Here is a 22,632-nt window from a genome sequence, read left to right as displayed (position 1 = left end):
ATAAATATAAAAAATTAACCACAGTTGATTCTGTGGCCTTTTCTCCAAGATAAAAGCTAAGATTCTACTTTAAGGAAGTCTTTTTTTTAATCTGACAACTTTACATCTTGATTAGTTTAAGTCCTCTTTTCTCCCAAAAGGTGAGGAGGTGGAGGTGAAATTTTTTATTCTTTCTTAATCACAAGGGAGAATTTAGCAAGTTATTTGGTTTCTGTGTCACCTTTAGAAAACAATACATTTAACGAAGACAACATTAAAGGAAAATTTAAAACTCATTTTATCTTTAATACTATTCATTTATCTCAAGGGGTAGGTATGTAATATCTTTGATTAAGAATAGCTTGATTTTATGGTTGGGTGCTAGTATTGCCCTTTATATTACAGTATTATAGGCCATATTTGGAATTTGAAGCCCGACAGGCCCCAGTGTAAATCCTGGCTCTGTTATTTAACAGATAAATGACCTTGGCTGCATCTATTAACTTCCCTGAGGACAACAACTGTTACTACATGGAGCCACTGTGAGAATTTAGTTACATGTCAAGGTCATTTAGTCGAAGATGTGCTCAACAAATCTGTCCCTTTCTCGTGGTCTCTCTAAAGGTGTACAGAAGTGTTCTGATCAAAGGAAAAAGGAAAAGAAGAAATTCTGGCAGCAGCGATAGCCGAAGCCATCAGAACTCTCCAGCAGAACTAAACAAAGACCGAAGTAAGTGTTTAGGGTCTTCATGAACACTAAGAAAACAAAATTAGGAGCTTCTCACTTTTTAGGCCTAAGGATTACTAAATGAAATTACAACTATATTAAAATATTGGCAAAAGATCTGTTGGAACAATAAAAATCGTAAATTTGGTGGCAAAGTTGTCCTTCCTCCCATAGCTTCGAGGCACACTGTGCATAGCATTTTTCTCCAGGGAAATTAGAGAAGGTTTCAGGCAGGAATTTGTTGGCCTGAGTTCCAGAAAAGTCTGGCATGCCAGCTGAAGCCATGCTATGGAAATACCACCACTAATGGTTGATTTGCATCACTTCATGCAGGGCACAGGTCCTAGAAAATGTGGTATAACTTCTTAGAACTACTCAGTAAGCCTTTGCATGGCAGGGGGTAAAGTTAATACATATTAGTGTCTGTGCTCTGCTCCCTGGGATTAAGAAGAGAGTGTCCACGTACAGCAGGTAGCTGTTCGCCTTTCTCTCACTGAACTTTCCTTTAAAAAACAGTCTGCACTAGTGGGCTTTCTGCTTAACACCCTCTGTTCTACCTGCTGCAGCCAGCAGAGACTCCAGCCCCGTCATGAGGTCCAACAGCACCTTGCCGGTTCCACAGCCTAGCAGTGCCCCTCCTACACCCACTCGTCTCACCGGGGCCAACAGTGATATGGAAGAGGAGGAGAGGGGAGACCTCATTCAGTTCTACAACAATATCTACATAAAGCAGATTAAAACATTTGCCATGAAGTACTCACAGGCAAACGTAGTAAGTTTGACAGGGATTATTTCATACTCTTTTCACCTGTGAGGGAGGGGAAATAGGTTGGGCTAGTCTTAGAAATCATTCTTTTGTTAAATAAAACTGAGGAAATCTCTTAGAGACATAATATGCCTAGCCAACAGAATTCCTTTTTATCGTGAAGCATTAAAAAAGATGGTATTTGGATTCCCTACAAATTACTGTAACACGAGAGAGCATGCATTCACATTGTCCCAAACTTACCAGCTACGGTAACCTTCCAAGTTACTTAACTTTCTCTCTGCCTCTCGTCTCTTCGTTTATCAAAGGGGAATAGGAGTCAACTCTAGCTTATAGGGTTGCTGTGGAGATTCAATGCCAGAATGGATTAAAAATGCTTAGAACAGTGACTGGCATAAAAATAAGCACTTAAGCATTACTTGTTCTTTAAGTGTAATTGTGCTGCTAATGCATTACTCTTCAAAAAGCTACGGGTTTATTATACCTCACCGCTCTGTCAATAAAAACTATTTTCATAAAAAAAAATACCTGGTTAGAAATTGTTACCTTTCTTAGGAATATGGATTTTTTAATTTATTTATTTTTTTTTTAAACAGATGGATGCTCCTCCACTCTCTCCCTATCCATTTGTAAGGACAGGTTCTCCTCGCCGGATACAGCTGTCTCAGAATCATCCGGTCTACATTTCTCCACATAAAAATGAAACAGTGCTTTCTCCTCGAGAAAAGATTTTCTACTACTTCAGCAACAGTCCTTCAAAGGTGAGCCCAATATAAATCTTGGCCTTTATTAACCCCAGAATGCCTAGGATGCTGGAATTGGGGTTAATGGGAAATGCCCAGTACTCACCTCAGTGATGGGAACTACCAGGGGAAAGTGACCAGTAAGTTCCAGTGGAACAAAATACAGGGGTTGGTGGGAGAACTTTAAGGCTGGAAATAGAGTAAAGGATTTAGATTTATTTTCATTCCTTTTCCTATTTGTGCATATATAGTTCACTCTGCTGTAAATCTGGAGTTTTATGGTTTTTACACCATTTAAAATGCAAATTTTCCTAACAAAATTTGGATTTCTAAACTGATTATGGATTGTCTGTTTCTGGGACAGGTAGTGTCTCCGTCCTTTTGGATTCTTTGTCTAAGGAGAGAAACGGCAATTTGTACAGGGCAGTGGGACAGTCGTATTTAGGAGAGATTGGTGTGGCAGCGTCTGCCTCCATCTGTGGTGGGGAGGGAATTCTGCATCAGGCCTTAACAGAAGAAAAGTTAGCAAGATGCTGAGGTTGGAAGGAAGGGGGATATCCAGGAAGCACCAGAAAAGTAAAGAAGAAAATGTCCTTGAAGCAGTAAGGCTAGATCACTGGGAATCATGTGCTGCATTTAGGAGCACAACTTGATCCTAAAGCCCCTTATGGGATGCTTGTATGCATAAAGATTGCTTAGAAAAACATAGAACAACTAAAAATAACATTATCTGTGAAGCACAAAAGAGGAAAGTATGCCTGTGTTAGACACTCACCCTACAACCAGCTAAATTCTGGATTAAATAAGAGTTAAATGGAAAAAATGAATACTCAGTAATACAAGTCAGTAATACAAGACTCTTCAAAAACAAATCAATGTCAGCAGTATCATGAAGGAGAGGTTAGATGGGGAGGGAACTAGAGAGAGAGGACACCCAAATGCAGTGCATGATCTCGCACTGCATCCTACACAGAAAAACACAGCTTTCAAGGACATTTTTGGGACGAGTGGGAAAATGTAATGGGGACTTCAATGTTAAATTTTATCTTTAAATTTCTGTTTAATTCCTTTGGTATTTATGATAGTACTAGATTATGTAGGAGAATATGTTTAAAGTATTCAGAGGTACAATGTCCCAGTGTGAATAACTGACTTTCAAATGGTTCAACTAAAAAGAAAATTACATAGAGAACACATGTGGTAAAATGTTACTGACTGATAACTGGGTGTTCAATGCACTATTCTTCCAACTTTTCTTTTAAAATAGAAAGTTGGGGAGAAACAAAGCAGCAAAACTCTCAGAAAATGGAAAATCTTTTCCATTTTTCTGTTACGGTAGTAATGAAGGTGCTCCATACCTTTTCCATACCTTTGAGTAAACTTATCTCCTGTGGAAACCTCAGTTAACCTGAATAATGAAGACATACTGGTGTTTCTGAATAGGAAAACCAAATATGTAAAGACATAGACACTGCATAGGTTTGATCTGATTCCAGTGATATTGCCAGTGGGATCGTGAAAGCTGGAAACATAAATCATCAATAGCCCCAAAAGCAACTGGAACAGATGACATAGCTCAGAGATCCTGCAGGTGCAGGTCCAGACCACTAGAGTGAAGGCAGTTAAATGAATTTTTTTATTTCCCAGTGCATATAAAAGTTATGTTTATACTATACTGTTGTCTGTTAATGTGCATTATATCTAAAAAAACTGTTCATACCTTAATTAAAAAAATATGCTAACCATTTCTCTGAGCTTTCAGTGACTCTTAATCACCAAAGATCACCCTGACAGATATTATGAAAAACTTTGAAATCTTGAGAGAATTACCAAAATTTCATACAAAGACACAAAGCAAACCCCACTGGAAAATGTCACTGATACACTTGCTTGATGCAGGAGCCACCACAAAAAAAAAAAAAAAAAAAAAAATCACATTATGTATGCCTGTGTTAGATATTCACCCTATAACCAAATAAATTCCATCTGGATTAAATAAAAGTTAAGTGGAAAAAATGAATACTCAGTAATACAAGTCAGAATACTCAATTTAAAAGAAGGACAAAAAGGGAGGAAAAAGGAAAAAACACATGGGAAAATAGTCCACAAATAGCAATTAAATGTAAGTGGTCTAAAAATACCTATTGAAAGCCAGAAATTGTAAGTTTGGACACAAAGGCAAGACCCAGCTATTTACCACTTATAAGTAACCCACTTTAAATATCAAGACACAGTTTAAACCAAAAGGATGATAACTCAGTAAGTGCATGTCCACACGGTGGAGTATTACTTCAATAAAAAGTACAGACACATTCTGCAACATGGGTGGACCTTCTTGAAAACAGGCTAAGGTAATGTAGCCACAAAAGGATAAATACTGGGGCGCCTGGGTGGCTCAGTGGGTTAAAGCCTCTGCCTTTGGCTCAGGTCATGATCTCAGGGTCCTGGGATCGAGCCCCGTATTGGGCTCTCTGCTCAGCGGGGATCTTGCTTCCCTCTCTCTCTCTGCCTACTTGTGATCTCTGTCTGTCAAATAAATAAATAAAATCTTAAAAAAATAAAAAGGATAAATATTATATGATGCCATTTATATGAAATGTCCAGAATGGGCCAATTTATAGAAGCACAAAATGGATTAGTGATAGCCTAGGTCTGGAAGGAATGGAAGGTTTCTGTTACTGGGCACATGTGGTAATGAATTGGACAATTTAATGTAGCAGTGATTGCACAACTCTAGGAACATACTAAAAACCATGGTTTTGTGTGCTTCAAATGGTTGAATTATATGGTATGTGAACTATATCCCAATAAGGTAGTTTTTAAAAACAAAAGGATGGAAAACATTATATATACTCTGCTAATAGTAATTACTGTAGCTACTCCAGCTTTCATGTCATTAATAAGAATATTACCACTGATAAAGAAGGTCATTTCCCAGTCACAGGGCATAAAATCCTATATAGAAAAAGAAATTTATAATCAAGACATTTCAACATAATTGATAGAACAAGTAAGCAGAAAAAATCAGTAAGAATATACAAGATGTGAACAACCAAATTGGCTAACTTAACATTTATAGAACACTCCAACAGCATCAGTTGGAACATTTACCAAGATAGACCACACTGAGGACCATAAAACAAGTCTTGGTAAATTTTAAAGGATTCAAATAATGTATTTTCTTTTGCCACAACAGAATCAAATCAGATACCAGTAACAGAGATACCTGGAAAACCCCCAAATTTATGCAAACTAAATTGCATACTTCTATTAGTCAAAAAAGAAAAGAAATTAGAAAGTATTTTGAACTAAATGAAAATGAAAACTTGACATACCCAAATTTGTGGGATGCAACAAAAGCAATGTTGAGAGGGAAATTTATAGCACTAAAATACTTACTTGAGAACAAAAGAAAGGTCCCAAATTAGTGACCTAAGATTTCACCCTAACAACTAGAAAAAAGCAGGAATCTGTAAAACAGCTTAAGATACAGAAATTTAAGGCCATGAAAAACCAGGGTTTTTTTTTAGAAGGTTTTAAAAAGTGATACATCTCTGCACAGACTAATCAGGATTAATAAATGAATCAACAAGATCAGAAATTAGAGCAATCAGTACAGGTCCTACAGATATTAAGAATATATAATAAAGGTTAAACAACTTTTTGCCAATAAAAGTAATAATGCAGATGAAATGGATCAATTCCTTGAAAGACATACACTTCTAAAACATACCGAACATAAGTCTCAGTGACCCTGTATCAAGTGAACTGAATTTATAATTTAAAAACATCCTCTCAAAGAAAACTATAGGCCCAGATGGCTTCAGTGGTAAATTCTACCAAATACTTAAGGAAGATACAGTTGCCCCTTGAACAGCATGGGGGTTAGGACACCATATCCCATGCAGTCAAACATCTGTGTATAACTTTGGACTTCCACAAAACTTAACTATTAATAGCCTACCATTGACTGGAAACCTTACTGACAACAAAAACCGCTAACACGTATTTTGTATATGTAGTACATACTATAAAGTAAATGAAAATACTGAAATAAAAAAAAATCCAAGTATAAGTGGACCCATTCAGGTCAAACCTGTGTTGTTCAACAGTCAACTGTAATGCCAGTTCCATCCAAACTCTTCTAAAAAGTGAAGGTGATAAATCATCACAGTAGTTGAAGACAAAGACATTTGACAGAATGCAACATTCATGATAAACCTCTCAGGAGACTTGATCAATCGGATGAAGACTGCATACCAAAAACATCTGCAGCTACCATCACACGGAGAGAGAAGGCATCCACAGTCTTCCACTGGGAAGATCGGGAACAAGGCAAGGATATCTGCTCTCACCACTCCTATTCAACGTAACTGTAGGCCCTCACATATGTAATAAGGCAAGATAAGGCATACAGACTGAAAAGGAAGAAACAAAATCCTCTCCATTCACAGTGATTTTCTATACAGAAAGATGAAGATCTAAAAAAATGCTAGTGGAATAAGATTAGCAAGGTTATATGACTAATATATAAAAATTAACTTTATTTCTATATACTAGCAACAAGTAATGAGAAGTAAAAATTTTCTAAAGCACCATAACACTAAATACTTGGGAGCGGGGAGGTGCCTGACTGGCTCAGTCAGTAAGCACCCAGCTCTTGATCTCAGCTCAGGTCTCAGGGTTTTGAGTTCAAGCCCCAAACTGGACACACAAAAAACAATGCCACAACTTAGGGATAAGTTTTGACAAAAGATGTACAAGACTCATATATCCTGAGATCTGTAGAACACTGGTGAAGGAACGACTGAAAGTGGAGAAATTCCATGTTCATGAATTGGATGACATTTTCACGATGTCCGTTTTCTTCCACTTGGTCTATAAATTCAATCCAGTTCCTGACAAAATCCCAGCAGAATTATTAGTGCAAGTTAAACTGGTTCCAAAATGTATATGAAAACCCAAAAGAACTAGGTTAAACAATTCTGAAAAAGGTGGAAGACCCACACTGATTTCAAGACTTAACTATGAAGCTATGGTATCAAGACAATGTGGTATTGGTGAAAGGACATACAGATTGATAGACTAGAATAAAATCCAGAAATAGACTACATATGCATGGTCAACGGATCGTCAGCCAAGGTACAAAAGTAATTTAGTTGTTCAGCAGATGGTGCTGAACAACTTGATAACCATATATTTCTAGGAGAAACCACAGGGGAACAAAATGTTTGGGAACATGGTTTACACAAAGACTTAGGTCTTAGAATCAAAAGCACAATCCATAAAAGACTGATAAATCAGACTTCATCAAAATTAAGAATTCCTGTTCTTTAAAAAACAAGCCGCAAACTGGGAGAAAAGTTCACAAACCTCTTACTAATGAAGGATTTAATTCTGTAACATATAAAGGGTTATCAAAACGCAAGAGGAAAACCAACCAACCAGATTTAAAACTACACAGAAGATTCAAACACGCTTCATCCATTATGTGCCTGTTAGGACGGCTAAAACCAGAAAATGATAGTAACAAATTCTGGCGATGATATTGGAGCACTGGGAACTTCTATGTATTCCTGGTGAGAATTCAGAATGATCCAGCATAGCTCTAATACCTGAAAACAGTCGGCATTTTCTTACAAACATGCGCTTACAACATAACCAGTAATTTCACTTCTAGGTGTTCATCCAAGGTTCATACAAAAACACGTACATGAACATTTAAAACTACTCCTAATTGCCAAAAAGTGGGAAACAACCCACATGTCCTCCAGCTGGCCAGTGGATAAGCAGACCTGTGGTATACCTGAGTCATGGCCAACTAGTCTGCCGTAAAAGGGAACTAACTACTGATACACCCGGCAACACGGATGAGCCTCAGATGCGTTGGTGCTTAGGTGAAACACCCTGGATTCGGTAGGCCACTTACTATAGGGTTTCATTTCTGTGAGAGTCCGGAAAAGGCAAACTATAGGGACAGGGAACACATTATCAGTGCTTGCTGGCAGGGGGCCCCCGAGCTGTGTCCCTTAACTAGCAATGTGGGAATTTGGGGGGAACGAAGAAACTACTTTATTGTGGTACTTACAGGGCTGTGTTTGTCAAAACATGTACCACTATACCCTTTTAAGGGTGAGTTTTACTGTAGGTAAACCTTTAAAAAATGACATTTTGTGCAAAAAAAGTTAGACTAAACATATAAATCAGTGCCTTTCAATCTTACCTATCACCACCTAGGAAGGTTTAAAAAAAATCTTGCAGAGAATTGGGAGTTTCTCCAATAAATAACAAAATTAGACTGCTGAAGAAACATTTGTCATTATGACTGAATAGATGATAGCTGAGATCAGAAGTACCTCGGGTCTAGAACCAATTACACCACCAGAAGAAAAGAATTCTAAAATACCACACAAGGTAATTAACATGCTTGGGGACCATTAGTAACATTTATCAGGGCAGTTCGGCATATTGGTACAGTCTGTCAAGTATTAGAACATTGCTTGTAGTATTAAACAAGTAGGAGGAAATCATACATCAATAGGGGATTAAACGATGACAACACACGGCAGCTAAAGAGATGTGCGTATTTCTGATACGGGAAGATCTAAGATGCAGTGTTGACTGAGCAACTGTTCCAAACGACACATAAATGTGCCATTTCAGTTTTTTTTTTTTAAGTCGGCTTCACATCCAGCAAGGAGCCAAAGGTGGCACTTGAACTCATGACCCCAAGAGGAAGACCTGAACTGAGATCAGGAGTCAGATGCTTAACTGACTGAGCTATCCAGGCGCCCCTGCCATTTCAATTTTTTTTTAAACCCCACTTAATAGTATTACATTTCTAGTGAGTGCATTCGTAGATAGAAAGCAGAGGCTGTACAGTAGCCTGATCAGTCCAGGGAATGAAAAATAACAGGTGTCCCAGGAATTGGGTGAGGACAAGAAGTCTCAGCATATTCGGTATGAGCTTTTGGGGGGAATAAGAATTTGTATTTTAAATATGTACATGTGCAAATTGTGTAAGATACTATGAATTGTATATAAATTATATGTAACACATTAGTGTACTATATATATATGGCATAAATGTGCTGTGTATATTGTTATATAGTTATATACTGTATATGTATAGTATAAACTGTATATGTATGGTATATATTGTATATTTCATATGATATGTATACATTATATGCACTTAACAATTTAAGGAACAGTCAAGTGAATACGAGACTAGAGTTTAGGAATGCAAGAGAAGGAAAGCAAGAGAAGAGAAAGTCAAAGGAAAGCTTCCTGAGAGTGGTTGAGATTTGGGAAGGTGCATATGCTAGTAATAAAGAATACTGGTGATTTTATTTAAAACCTCAGAAAAATTATTTTAAAATAAAGAATAAAATATGAATAAAATAGGCCTAGGATTAGCTTTAAGACAGTCTGGTGAATGGGAAATGAATGAGGGTATAGATCAAGCATGACTGGCCAAAACTGGCGCAGTGGGGTGATCGCTAGGGGAGGGGTCATTACCCTCTTCTCCCTGCTTTCCTGTTTGAGAGCTTCTGTAATAAGCACAGGTGAATGTGGTGAGTATATTTTCCCTAAGGAAACATGGACAGTGAAGCAGCATGTGGAAAAAAAAAAAAAATGTGACCAACAAACTACCAGAAAATCACGTGGCAACTGACTTTTGGGGCTTTGGAGAAACTTAGTGCTGAAGGCTTTATATACACGTCCAATCTTGCTAGCATCCTGGCAGTTCTTCCTCAATCAGGGTTCCTCCCATTAACCACAGAAGACAAATTTGTCAAATTTTTCTCAATTCTCCAAAGGATGAAAAAATAACTAGTACCTTCTAGATCATACTAATAAGTTACTTATAATGGATACTTTAGGGAATTAAGGTTTACTTGTCCTGTGAAATTCTGGTTTGGAACCACTGCTAAAAAAATGAGTAACATTAGACTGAAAAGGGCATAATACTGTGTAAAAGCACACTATTTTTTAAAAAAGAAAAATGGAGACATACAGAATTGACTAAGTATGGCACAGCAAGGTGATGCTCCATAACTATTGTAAAACAAAATCACAAATTCGTGAATTCTTATTTTTGGAAAAGTGTACATCAGAATCACCCCTGGAGCTTGTTAAAAAAATAGAAATGCTGGGGCGCTGGGTGGCTCAGTGGGTTAAGCCTCTGCCGTCAGCTCAGGTCATGATCTCAGGGTCCTGGGATCGAGCCCTGCATCGGGCACTCTACTCGGCAGGGAGCCTGCTTCCTCCTCTCTCTCTCTCTCTCTCTCTCTCTCTCTCTCGCTGCTTGCCTCTCTGCCTACTTGTGATCTCTCTCTGTCAAATAAAATCTTTAAAAAAACAAAAAAATAGAAATACTTTGCCCTCCAACCCAGACAGTCATCAGTGTCAGCCAGCTGAGAAGTGAAATCGGAAAGGGATATAATTCAGTAGTTACTTTCTTTGTAAAGATGTTCAAACTCTGAGCCACCCAGGCTCCCCAAGATGTTCGAACTCTTGAAGTTAAACTCTTAACTCATTTGAGGTTCTTTGACTAATCACTGAACTCTACGTATGCGCATTTTAAAGTTTGGTATGTTTTCCCCCCCACTCTAGAGACTGCGAGAAATTAACAGTATGATACGGACAGGAGAAACTCCAACCAAAAAGAGAGGGATTCTTTTGGAAGATGGAAGTGAATCACCTGCAAAAAGAATTTGCCCAGAAAATCATTCTGCCTTACTTCGTCGTCTCCAAGATGTAGCTAATGACCGAGGTTCTCACTGAGGTTAGTCGGTTGTACCGAAAGGGTCTTTCACAAGCTGTTGACCGCACCGGTTAATGCATGCTAGATTACGGGGCTCGTTTCCTAATCTTCCGGTATCCTTAGGATCTCTCTACTCAGCCCAACTGCCTTTTTCCTATCACTCAGTGCTTGCCGTCAAGGCTGCTTAGCATCCAAACAGGATTTTTTTTTTTTAACTCTTCAGCAGTGCTTTTGCAAGCATTACAGGGAACAGAGCGTGCTCGGATCCGTGTGTAAGAGGTCTCTGTTGACGTGCTCTGGCAGAGGGACCGGCTGTCAGTTCATTCCTACCTGTTCGTGGTCAGCTTCTGGCCCTCACGAAAAGCAGAACAAAAACTTAAGAGGTGTTTGTCCCAAAACGCTTGGTAGGAGTTAGGAGGGTTTTGCGTCCCTGAAACAGAACAAGGGGGAGCCCAGATTTGGAGCTCCTAGGTTACCCCAAGCCGCCCATTCCCTATGGGTAATTCTTCCCTCTCCCCGTTAGGTGTGGTACAGTGTGGTAAGTGCTGGATTGTTTGGTGTGCAATGTGTGAGTGAACTTGCGTAAGAAGTGGCACTTTAGGGCTGTAAAAAGCATGATTTTGTAACCCAGATTTTGCTGTATATTTGCGATGGCACTTTCTACAATGTGAACTTCATGGAGTACAAAACTTCCAGGCTAAACATGCAATACCATCTTGGATGCTTTTGTACTTTTTTTAAACTGTTCAAGCCCCAGTAGCCACCTTTGGGCATGTGTTTCAAATTCTCCAGTTTTTTGTTGTTAATAGGGATCAGCTGGCTAAGTAAAGATTTTAAATCAAGTTGAATTAAGGCAATATGGAAAATTACGACCTCTTCTTTAGGAGGTAGTTATCTGAAAGACACGTGTCTATTAAGGTGATAAATTTAAGATATCTTTGGGTGTGCTCCTGACAGTTTAAAAAATAGATTGGAGAATTTAGGTTTTTATTAGTACCTAGTACCATTTATAAAAATTAGAAATGTTATTTAACAGCTATTGAATTATCTATATATACCTTTATTAATCACTATTGTTCCAGCAGTTTTAAAGTTGAACGAATAATCTTGTTAGGGAGAAAATTCAATTGTAAATTGAATCAGTATAAACCAAGTTACTGGGTAACTTCATATTGCTCTGAAAGAAATATGGAACTTACACTGTTCAGTTAGAATAGTGGTGCAAAAATATTTATAAAACCTCTTAAGATACTTACTGCTACTGTAATTTTATATGAAAATAAGTGTATTTTTCAATAAAGCATTTATAAGTTAATCTTTGTTTAGTTATATTGAGAAAGGGCTATTTAGTTTCCTGCATAAATGACAAAGAACAATCATTTATTGGTTTATTTTGTTTCTACAAAACACATTAGTCATTTATCATTTAAATATCTGACTTCATTAGAAACCGTTTTAACACTTTCTCCCTCCTGCCATAAAAATACAGTAAGTAATTTCCTTTTTAAAAAAAGAAAAAAAACCTTCAGCTATGAACAAGTGTTCTGGTTTCCTCTCACTCACCTAATGTGTACCTCAGTGATCGACGGGAGTCTGTAAAGCAGTAAGACAGCAGACTGAGGACTGAAGTTCGGATGATCTTCCACTTCCAAGTGCTCAACAGCTACGGAACCTGTTCTCTCTACCTCTCTTCTCGTCCTGACATTATATACAACTGAAACCACGCGTGTCAGAGTCACGAGAGTGCCGAACTCTGCTACTCTGTTAGTTTAAATGAATGTAACTTACCTTTAGCGTTATATTCAGGAAAATACTTAAGCCTCGAGGTCTCCAATAATTTGGAGTACTCAACTAGATAACCACCCTAAAGACACTTCCGACAGAAGTAATGCATTACTTAGAGAGAGGTTTCCAAAACTTGCTGTTACAACCCACGCACACACGGACACACTGATACCAGTCCTCGTTCGCACAGTTTTACTCTTCCGGCAGTCCTTTGCCATCGGTCAGCTCTAACTAGGCCCGAGTCCGGCAGGAAAGTGCACGGTGCACCAGATTCACCAGCGCTTAAGTTGCTACTGTTTTCTCTTCTTTACTGAAAGGTTGTACTGAACCAGGCTTTACCCATGACAGGCCGGCAACATGAACACTTTTATTGTGCTGTTCTTCAGGCTTCTTCTAGGCATAATAAAAAACAGACATGAGACATAGGACTGACGGAGATGTTGGCCCTGTACAACTCATTTCCCCAAAAGTTATTTGTACATAATGAGTAATCTCCAACGAAGACATTTCAGAAAGGAAATCGTTAACGATTTCAAAAATGGTTATGTACTCACCTTCTGAGTCAGCATCTTTTCTCTGGCTTCATCATGTACAGAAGGATTCCATGGAGAAAAGCTTTAGGAAGAGAGAAATACTTAAAAACTGCTTTGGCTTACTAAATTTGTAGAATATCCATTTAGTCCCTTAACAAAACTTAACAAGGAGCAATAACCAGTTGTCGACATGTAAGTTTTAGATGTGACTCTAGATGATTCTCATAGGCTAACTATCCCTTAGAAAGCACTTACACATGTCGCGTCAGCTCATGTCAGCTTCACAACCATCCCTGCAGTATTATTATTTACAGAGGACGAAAGTGTGGCAGTCAAATTAAGTCACTGCTCTGAGTCACCCAAGTCAGTAAGCGAAAGGCCAGCCAGTCTGTCCGCAGAGGCCAGGCCTCTCACCCACTGTACCACCAGCCTTCCAGCAGTACGTGTTGCCAGAGAGCTAAACCACCAATTCCTCAGGTCTCCGTAATCCTTCGGATGTTTCCGAGATTAAATATCATAGTGATAAAGGAACGCGCTATTCACACTATTTGGTTTCCCCTCATTTCCCCAAGTCTGAGCATTAGTGGGGGATGTGGCGGTTTAAGAGGGGCTCCAGCTAAAACTGTCAACTGAAAAGAAAAGTCTGGACATTTTTGAACGTGCACAGGACAAGGATCCTTAGGAAATCAAAGTCACTAAATAGCTTGCTATTGGCACAATATGCCAGTCAATGTAAAGCTTGCTTGCTTTTTTTTTTTTTTAAAGATTTTATTTATTATTTGACAGAGAGAGACAGCAGAAGAAGGAATGCACACAGGGGAAGTGGGAGAGGGAGAAGCAGGCTTCCCGCCAGCAGGGAAGCGAGATCAAAACGGGACTTGATCCCAGGACTCTGGGACCTGAGCCGAAGGCAGACGCTTAACAACTGAGCCACCCAGGGGCCCCGACGTAAAGCTTTCTGTTTCAGGGATACCTAAGAGGTATCAGAAGGCGAGCTGCCAACAAATTATAAAAGTTGTAGGCTAACAGATGATACACTCTCCTTTTAAATCCCCATTCTAAGACCACCTGGAAGTACAGGATGGCAAAGTGCAGTTTATCTCGATCGTGGGCCACTTACCTAATTGCGTAGGGGTCTTCTATCTTAGGTTGGTCAAACAAACGAGCCGTGCACATCTTAACACTGTCCACCACTTTGCTTTTAAAAAGCTGAACATCTTTTTCATACCTGTATTAAAAGTTTAATTCAAAAAGTTACCAACGTAATCAACTTAGCTGCACCGTCAAATGTATCTAAAAGGACAAAGCAAAGTAACATACAGCACTGCAGCCTCTGGGTTTAGGGGGCTTGATGTATCAATCTTGTAGAAAACTCTCCTTGCGTACATTAAAACTTGCCAAATGTGATTATGGTTCCGCCTAAAGAGAAGCACGTAGGATCACTGAAGTATCGTCCTGCTGACGTACGTCACCAAAGTAAACCTCATGTACTAACCTCCATTTTGCAAACGCTCTCTTGACATCCAGTTCCCCTGAGGTGGGGTCGACTAGTGGGTGAAAGACGGGAATGTCGAACACCAAGCGCTGTATTTAAAGAGAGAGACGTGTCCTTTAGTGGAAGCAAGGAGCTTACTAGACCCATAAAGAGAGGTGTAAGGGGAGCTTCAGTACAAGGCAGTCATGGTGTTTTAAGCCAAAGAGCTGCCTCAAGAGGGATACTTAACTACTTCCACCATCTTCCTATAAAACTCAATTTTGCAACCGGGGGGCAGGCACCCTTTGCTCTGCTGTAGCACAGCACTGCCACGTGCACAGCCAGCCTCCCTCGCACGCCCTGAGCAGAGAAACAAGGGACACTAAGGGCTGAGCAGAGAAACAAGGGACACTAAGGGCAGAGGCTGGCGTGGCAAAAGACGCAACAAAGCACAAAAATCCCCTCCAGAGACGACTGCATAGACAAAACATTTTGGGAAACTGAAATCGTAAAGTGAGCTCAGGAAAAGAACCAAGGAATCTTCAAGCCCTTTAGGTCCTCCTCGGACCCAGCAAAGGCTGACTCCTTACTTACGGGGCAGTCACCATCCGGGTAGTTATCAGGGATGTAAACTGTAAACTTAAACACACCGTCTTGATACAGTCCATGTCGTATGAATATTACTCCAAACCACACTGTGGGGAAAAATAAAAAACAGTTAAGACCCAAGTTTGTGTCAGAGGAACCAAATATGCTATAAATTAAGAACAAATCCTCCTTACTTAACGCAGAGCGGTAAGACGGCTGCACGTAGACACCCGGTAGCTTCTGCTTCACGACCAAGGTACTGAAACAGAAGAAGAGTAAAATCGTATGCATAGAAATGACACGTACAGACCAAACAACCCTACATTCACTTTCCGAGACAAGCACTAGTCCGCTGACGGGCAGCCAGCAGCTAACACACAAGCCAAGTCCTCACCATCTCACCCGGCCTGGACTCGTCCCCGTGTCCCAGCTTCCCAGATCAAGCTCACAGAGAAACAGGAGCCAAAGCCGGCCCCAGACAAAGAAATTCAAGCCAAGCAGGGGTACACAAAGAATCAAGTTTTCTTCCCAGAAATCAACTTTGCCAAAACATCACCTTGGAAACCAACCAATAGGTAATTCTGAACAATGCAAACTGATGTAAATTCTGGATGTTAAATTTTAGGGAAAAGATGTACAATTTTTGCTTTTGTGACTATGGACAATAGATTTCACCCACACATGTTCAAAAGCCTCCTGAAGTATGATTTTAGGTAATAAGCATAAAAATTCTCCACAACTGCCATCACTTAGGTGTCATCTCAACTGTGAACACCAGTCCACGTGGCAGAGGGCCACATAGACTTGCAGCGTTCTTGGCGAAGGCAGGCATGTGCGTGAGGCGCTCCCCACTCTGCTCTCCCTCTCAAGCACCCCCTCCCCAATCCAGGTGCCTGTACTCTGTGGGCCCCACAGCAAGGGAGGACAAGGGCACTGACAGAGGTGGTACGGGATCTCTGGGACCTTGTCACCGTGCACCTAAAGGCATAAGGCTGAGATCAAACCTGGAACAGTGCTGACTTCGGGCCTTAAAACACGTTTAACCTGCCAAGCCTGGATTTTATTGAGAAACAACGTGTTGAACCTTAGTTGTCTATTTTACCTATTTACCATCACACTTACTTGCAATCCTTTGCCTAAAGCTCGGCACGTCAGCACGCGCGGCTGGCAGATGCAGCTAGTACGGGGAGGCCGTCTGGTGTTCTAACACAGACAGCAGATCTGGGCCACAGCAGACGCCTGTCCGGCCCACGGCCCAGCCTCAAATACAAGGCCTCCATTATAAAGCCAAAGGGACCACTGTCACCAAACCACACTCCGCCAGCAGCGCTGGGGCCTCAGACCCTCTAACCGTCACGACACGAGTACAGTACGGGAACGCTTGGGGATGCGGTACCATGACACAGCTGAAGAATTCCTCCTCCACACTTCGGCCCCGGGAACACGTGCTCAAATCCGAGCCTGCCGGCCCCCCGAGGTCAGCGTGACCAGCCCTCTGGGCGGCGCTCCTCGCCTCCCGCTATGGACGCTGCGACTTCAGTCTGACCTTCAGCTTTTTTTTTTTTTTTTATAAGATTTTATTTATTTATTTATTTGACAGACAGAGATCACAAGTAGGCAGAGAGGCAGGCAGAGAGAGAGGAGGAAGCAGGCTCCCTGCTGAGCAGAGAGCCCGACGCGGGGCTCGATCCCAGGACCCTGGGATCATGAACCGAGCCGAAGGCAGCGGCTTTAACCCACTGAGCCACCCAGGTGCTCCTGACCTTCAGCTTCTGAGACTAGTGCGGTTCTCACCTGCACAGAGCCTGAACCTTTGTGACTTCCCTGTACTGCCTACTGCTGCCTCTGCGGGAGTCCAGTCCCCTGTGTAATGACAGGACCTCAAATACACGAAGGCAGCTCTGAGAAGTACTTCCTACGTGGTCTCTTCTCCGAGTTGGCAGTTCTAGTTCCTTCCGTTGTTGGCTCCTAAGGTCTGGCTTCCTGACCTCTGCCTACTGGGAGCCTCTCCTCAGTGTGGCAGGATGCCTCTTACGAGGTGGTCACCACAGTGGAGCACAAACTCCAGCTGGGTCTGACCCAAGAACAGATTCCTGCGTCCCATTGTCCCGTTCTCCACAACCAGCTCCTCAGGAGGGGACTTCCTCACCTCCTGTCAAGGCACACCAAAATTAAGTTACTTAGTTCCTGACCTACTTTAAGTGCGCAGAGGGTCTTCTCTTGCTCTCCAAAACAGACGTGAAAATGCAAACCCACATTTGCCTTTCAATCTTATTTACCGGATATCGGAGGGGGATGCACCTGAGCTTTAAGACTGAATGACGCAGGCGTGATCTGAGCGCACCGGAATAACCTTCACTTTTCACCTTCAATGGTCAGTCAGAATCTAACCAGACAGCTTCAGCACTTACAATTCTGCAAGAAGAGAGTATTCCAAGTAGAAGGGTCCGTAAGAAGCATGTGTGCCGTTTGTTGACTGTGCGGCTGGGGCGGGGGATGTAGGCTTAGTTATGGGCAAAGCGTTTTTGGGAATACAAGGCAGCTGTTTCTTCGAAGCGGCACGTGGAGGGCTGGTTATCACGTCCCCTGTTAATGCCTTCTCCTCGCCGTCCGATCGCTGTTCGAGATGAAGTGGTGAGAACATCTGTTAGCATGAATCTTAAATCACGAGGGTACCTATGATACACTCTTATCCTTGACCTGAATGCTGGAATGACTCTTTCACAAGGACGTTCTAGCATCACAATCAAGACGACTTGGAAGTCCTCTGAGTAGGCAGCCCGTTAGAAAGAGAGCAAAGCTGAAGGAAGACTAAAGCAACAGGAAAAAAAAAAAAATTTGAAAGCTACATCTGAGAAAAACAATGCCAGTATTTACAGGACGTATACGAAACAGACAAATGGTTTCTTCTGGTGACCCCAAAGAGGGCAAGGGGTTACTTAGCAACTAGACAACTGTAAGAGAAGAGTCCCTTGGCTCTTAGGTGCTGTAGAAGGTCAGGTGCGAAGCAGCACAAAGCAAACAGTAGAGGTGACTGAAGCCGTAGTCACACCACCTGGCGTGAGCACCTCGAGAGCTTAGAAACAGCGAAAGGAGCGATGCTCTCCCTTGCACTGCTCTGATTCTGATCTTGTCCCTGATGGAGGTGATCCCCATCTGGACTCTGCCCAGCACAGTCAGCCTAAGTCAAAGACAAAGGTCTACATGAGTCAGAGACGAAACCACCGTCTCATGGGCACTTCCTGGGCTCAAGTAGAGCCCAAAGGCTGTTTAAATTACCTGCATTAAAAATGGGTATCACGTACATAGGAAAAAAGAGGATTCCTGGCGGTGGTCTCTTAGAGGTGGAGTTACAGATTATATTCATTCTCTGTTTGTCTGCATTTTTAAAGTTTTCTTAAAATGTACTGGTTTTGCGATTTAAAAATAATACCTTTTGTTTGGAGAAAATAAACCCATACCCTCAAGTCTGAGCTGACCATATTGGACTGGTCTTTCTCAAAGCTTCTCTGACTGGAATCTTGCAAATTAGTAGAAAGACTACTATAATAACGTGTCACAAATTTCATCCTGTGTAAATATACCCTAAACAATAATCTTAGAATTGTGATTACCAGGATGATTTTCCATTTGAGATGCCATCCAACTCTCAGAAGCTAACTTTAATCAGCAAAATAAATTATTTCTCAAAAGTAAAACCTACGGGTGCCTGGCTGGCTCTGTTAGAAAAGTGTATGACTCTTGATCTCAGGGTTGTGAATTCAGGCCCCATGCTGGGTATAGAAATTACTACAAAAAATAAAACAAAACAAAAAAACAAAACAAAATAAGCAAAGCCAGGTAATTTCGTCAATATTATAGGCAACTTTAGTAGGAATTATTCTTGACCTCTACTTTGACTCAACTGGGTTTCCTCGTTAAATTTATTAACTATACCTACTTTGCGGACAGAGCTTGCAGACATACTCCAGAAAGGGTTCATAACGTGGACTCCAAACAAAGAAATTCAGTGGTCTGTGTCATCAAACTTCCCCGTCCTCAGAAGTCGCTTTACCTAAAAATGAGATGGGAAAACACAGAAACATACCAACACCAACAGTTAAGATTTCCAAAACAGTTAAATACTAAATTTGACACTCTAAATAAAAATTCAACATAACGTTCTAGAATATATAGTTACAAAAATTAGGGGAAAAGAGTATTCAGAAAGTTTCCCTCAGCAAACCCCTCCTTCTTCTGAATCCAGTTTCTTTCCCACCTTTAAATGCCTACGAGAATCTTTGTAATGAGCCCTTGGCCAGGATTCAGAATATTCAGTGACACAGTTCAGCTTAGGTGCCAGAACCAGAAGACACGGATGGACTACAACAGTTGCTACTAGCATACAAAGGCATTCGATTATAGGGACAGGCAGGGGCAGGGATCACTGAACCCACATACACAAAAGGTCTGTCACTGTTCAGAGTTATGGTAATTCAAGAGCCAAGGGGCTTATTTGTGTCTTACAGTTGTTTTAAGTACAAAATTATTATTCCCCACAAAACCAGTAGCCAGAGACATAACAGAGAGAAGGTAGAGCAGGTAAGAGAGAGAGGATAACTGGGTCCTGGCAGGATCATCCCCGAGAAATGGTCTTTTTCTGTGCTTAATGTGTGGAAACTACAGGATTAGAAGGAATGGCCAAGCAGTACATACGAATGCGAGAGAGGAGTGCAGAGACATTTCACAAATAAATCTCCCAGCAAAGCTTCAAGTACTGGACGAGAAAGTATGCCTCAAAGGTCACAGAGTCAGTGGGTCATTTGCTAAAAATACAGAGGAAGAGGCAGAGGAAAAGCAGCAAGTCAAGCTGTAAGAAAAACTTCTCCACTCTGTGGATTTTCTCCAAGCTCGGTTATGTGGAAAGCAGAGCTCCTTCTCTGAATTCCTACTTGCACCAAATGCAAAGGCTGAAGGTTAAAAGGGTCAAAACTTAGCAACATTCTGCTAAATTCATAAGAAGCATATCATGAGAAAAACCTGTACCAAATGTCCCCGACAGCAAAAATTTGTTTTATGACAAGCCTATGATATCCGCAGGTGGGTACCAAGTGTCCATACCTCAGCGGTGCCAATTACTGCTGTTTTCCTTGCCATGACATAATGCCACCCAGTAATTAAATCAAAGGAATGAGGCTCCTGGTTCTTCCACTAACCTGTTGACTTACACCCACTACAGAGCAACTTTTTGCAGAGAGCTCTCCACAAACCTGCCTTTAAAGGTGACTAGGGCACAGAGGAGAACGGTTGGGAATCAAAACTCTGTGCGGGCATCTTCTCGTTTGGACCAAATGAAATTGTTGGTTTTTCAGATCCAGTGTAATGTATGGCACCCTGCTGTGATCTAGGATACATCTGACTTAACAGAGGATCCCCTCCCCTTGGGACGCGGTGCTCACCACCATGTAAATTTCCTGGAGTGATGCATTCACCTGTATGGTCCCTTCCAAGTCTAACACCTAAAGATTCTATGACTCTGCCTTTAAGAATCCAAACCTGCCCCCCCAGTTCCTGTTACCTTAAAGCAGAAGATAGTTTCTATTACTGCCTGTGTTTCCAGTAGCACCATGATCACCTGAAGATTAACTACTCGGTTTATTAGATGTCCAGTCTACCCAGACAGGGTTCAGCATTTTCCAATAGGAGTGACATAGATAGAAGGAAGCCCTAGGGCACAATTGGAGAATTTCTGCTGGTTTGGCCATACAAACCAAACAGGACGGTCTTCCTTTACGTCATACAGCTGAGAAATCAGTGTCTTGGACCTGTACGAATGATCTGAACATGGCTTGAGCCAAAACTCAGAAGGGTGCTGCTTTCCTATGTGCCACAGTCCCTAAATAGGCACTAACTTAATACATCACCCAAAAAGCCTTAAATTCCACGTTAAGAGGAGACAAGAGTACGGCACCGAGAAAGGACGAAAAACCTTGGCCCTGGCCGGGATCGCTGCGGACAGCCCGGACCGGCACCCTTGCCCAGGGCGGAAATCCATCTCTGCACACACACACGGAATCCGGACAAACCTGTCTCGGGGTGATGCAAGGCACGGGCCGTGTCCTAGCTTCGCAGCTAGTTCGAGGCTGGCCCGGGTCTGCAAGCCCCTCCGGTGGGGAGCTGAGGGCCTCCAGGGCTCGAGGACGCCCCCCCCCCCCCCCCCCCGCCACACACACGCCCCAACGAGGGCGCAGGACGGAGGCGGGGAGGGCGGGCCGCGGATGGGGCGAGCCGGTCGGGCCCTCCTCCCTTCCTCAGGCAGCGGGGCCCAGCAGCCGGACAGCCCCCAGCTCCGGCCCGCGGCGCAGCAGGTGCCTGCAAACCCGGACAGGTGCCCGACCCCGCCCCCGTGTCCCAGCGCGGCCGCCGTCGCTACGGAGTCGAGAGCTCCGGGTAGGGCGGACAAACGCCGGGCCGAGGACGCTAGTGGCCCAGGTTTAAGGATTCCACGGGCCTCCCGTCCCTCCTAGCAGTGCACCTTACCTCGACGTTTTCAACGCAGTGCTCCCGGCAGCTGAGCGCCGTCGCGGCCCCACAGCATCTCTGGCCGCAGCGCCAGCCCGGCCCCTGCCTGCTCCCCGCCCCGCCCTGCTCTCGGTGTTGGGCCCCGCCCTCTACCCCACGCCCCTGGGCCAGGACGCTTCCGCCCAGCCTCCCGGCGCCAAGTGGCTGCCATACCAGTCCGTCAAGCACGTTCTTCCGGGGGGCGTTGGGACGACTGCAGTCCACTCTGCCAATCAAATCAGCTCCGCTCGGGTGGGGCAGCACTTGACCCTCCCCTTACGTAACAGCGCCCAGAGTGAACTGTCAGTCACGGAAATCTCAGCCCCGGGGGAGGGACGGGGAGGAAACAAACAAGCACCTGAGCGTAACTGGCCACGACATCCGTCAGTCATCATAGAGGCCCGCCCACAGGTTTGTGCGTGGCCCCTGCAGCCATGTAGGGAGGCTGTGACTGCGGATTTTCTGAGTCCCCGCTGTGGCAGGGCGAGGGAGGGGCCGGCTTGCCCGAGAGAGAGAGACCTGAGGGAGGGCTCGGCCGGCGGTGGGAGCACCCCACTCGGGGGGGGGGCGCTACGAGCCCCGAGACCCCCTCATCTCCCCGGAGTGGGGGGAGGGGGGCGCCAGGGTGGCTGACAGGTCAAGGGAACCTACTAGAAGGTGTTACGTAACGTTGAGAAACGCAGTGTTACCGGTCACAGGAGGAGCGCATGGGGGGAGCGCAGCCCTG

General features: G+C 42.7%; 2 protein-coding genes across 6 annotated transcripts in view; one reads left to right on the top strand and one right to left on the bottom strand.

Annotated features, from left to right (window-relative positions):
• RBL2 (RB transcriptional corepressor like 2) overlaps positions 1-11,204 on the top strand; it is a 51,801-nt gene extending 40,597 nt beyond the window's left edge. The window contains exons 19-22 of one of the 4 annotated variants that reach the window (XM_032854462.1): positions 604-709; positions 1,273-1,478; positions 2,069-2,233; positions 10,835-11,204. In XM_032854462.1, coding sequence (XP_032710353.1) covers positions 604-709; positions 1,273-1,478; positions 2,069-2,233; positions 10,835-11,005 — 648 coding nt within the window. In that variant the 3' untranslated portion in view covers positions 11,006-11,204. Of the gene's footprint in view, positions 1-603; positions 710-1,272; positions 1,479-2,068; positions 2,234-3,711; positions 4,148-10,834 lie in introns of those variants that run through there. The other 3 variants (XM_032854464.1, XM_032854465.1, XM_032854463.1) reach the window with 3 other exon arrangements.
• Positions 11,205-12,344: 1,140 nt separating this feature from the next.
• Positions 12,345-21,984, bottom strand: AKTIP (AKT interacting protein). Of its 2 annotated transcripts, none has more exons than XM_032854460.1 (10): positions 21,885-21,984; positions 19,306-19,419; positions 17,777-17,982; positions 15,560-15,624; positions 15,372-15,472; positions 14,799-14,887; positions 14,624-14,722; positions 14,424-14,531; positions 13,325-13,385; positions 12,345-13,163 (listed from the first exon to the last, which is right to left on the bottom strand). In XM_032854460.1, exons 2-10 carry the CDS (start codon positions 19,345-19,347, stop codon positions 13,053-13,055), a joined length of 882 nt encoding a protein of 293 aa, XP_032710351.1. In that variant the 5' UTR covers positions 19,348-19,419; positions 21,885-21,984; the 3' UTR covers positions 12,345-13,052. The 2 variants fall into 2 exon arrangements, with proteins under 2 accessions (XP_032710351.1, XP_032710352.1); XM_032854461.1 differs by having other exon boundaries at positions 12,345-13,160.
• Positions 21,985-22,632: the final 648 nt, after the last annotated feature.

Source organism: Lontra canadensis, unplaced genomic scaffold, assembly GCF_010015895.1.
Source record: "Lontra canadensis isolate GAN:19392208 unplaced genomic scaffold, GSC_riverotter_1.0 scaffold8, whole genome shotgun sequence".
NCBI classification, from domain to species: Eukaryota; Metazoa; Chordata; class Mammalia; order Carnivora; family Mustelidae; genus Lontra; species Lontra canadensis.
This window is presented reverse-complemented; position numbering and strand designations above follow the sequence as displayed.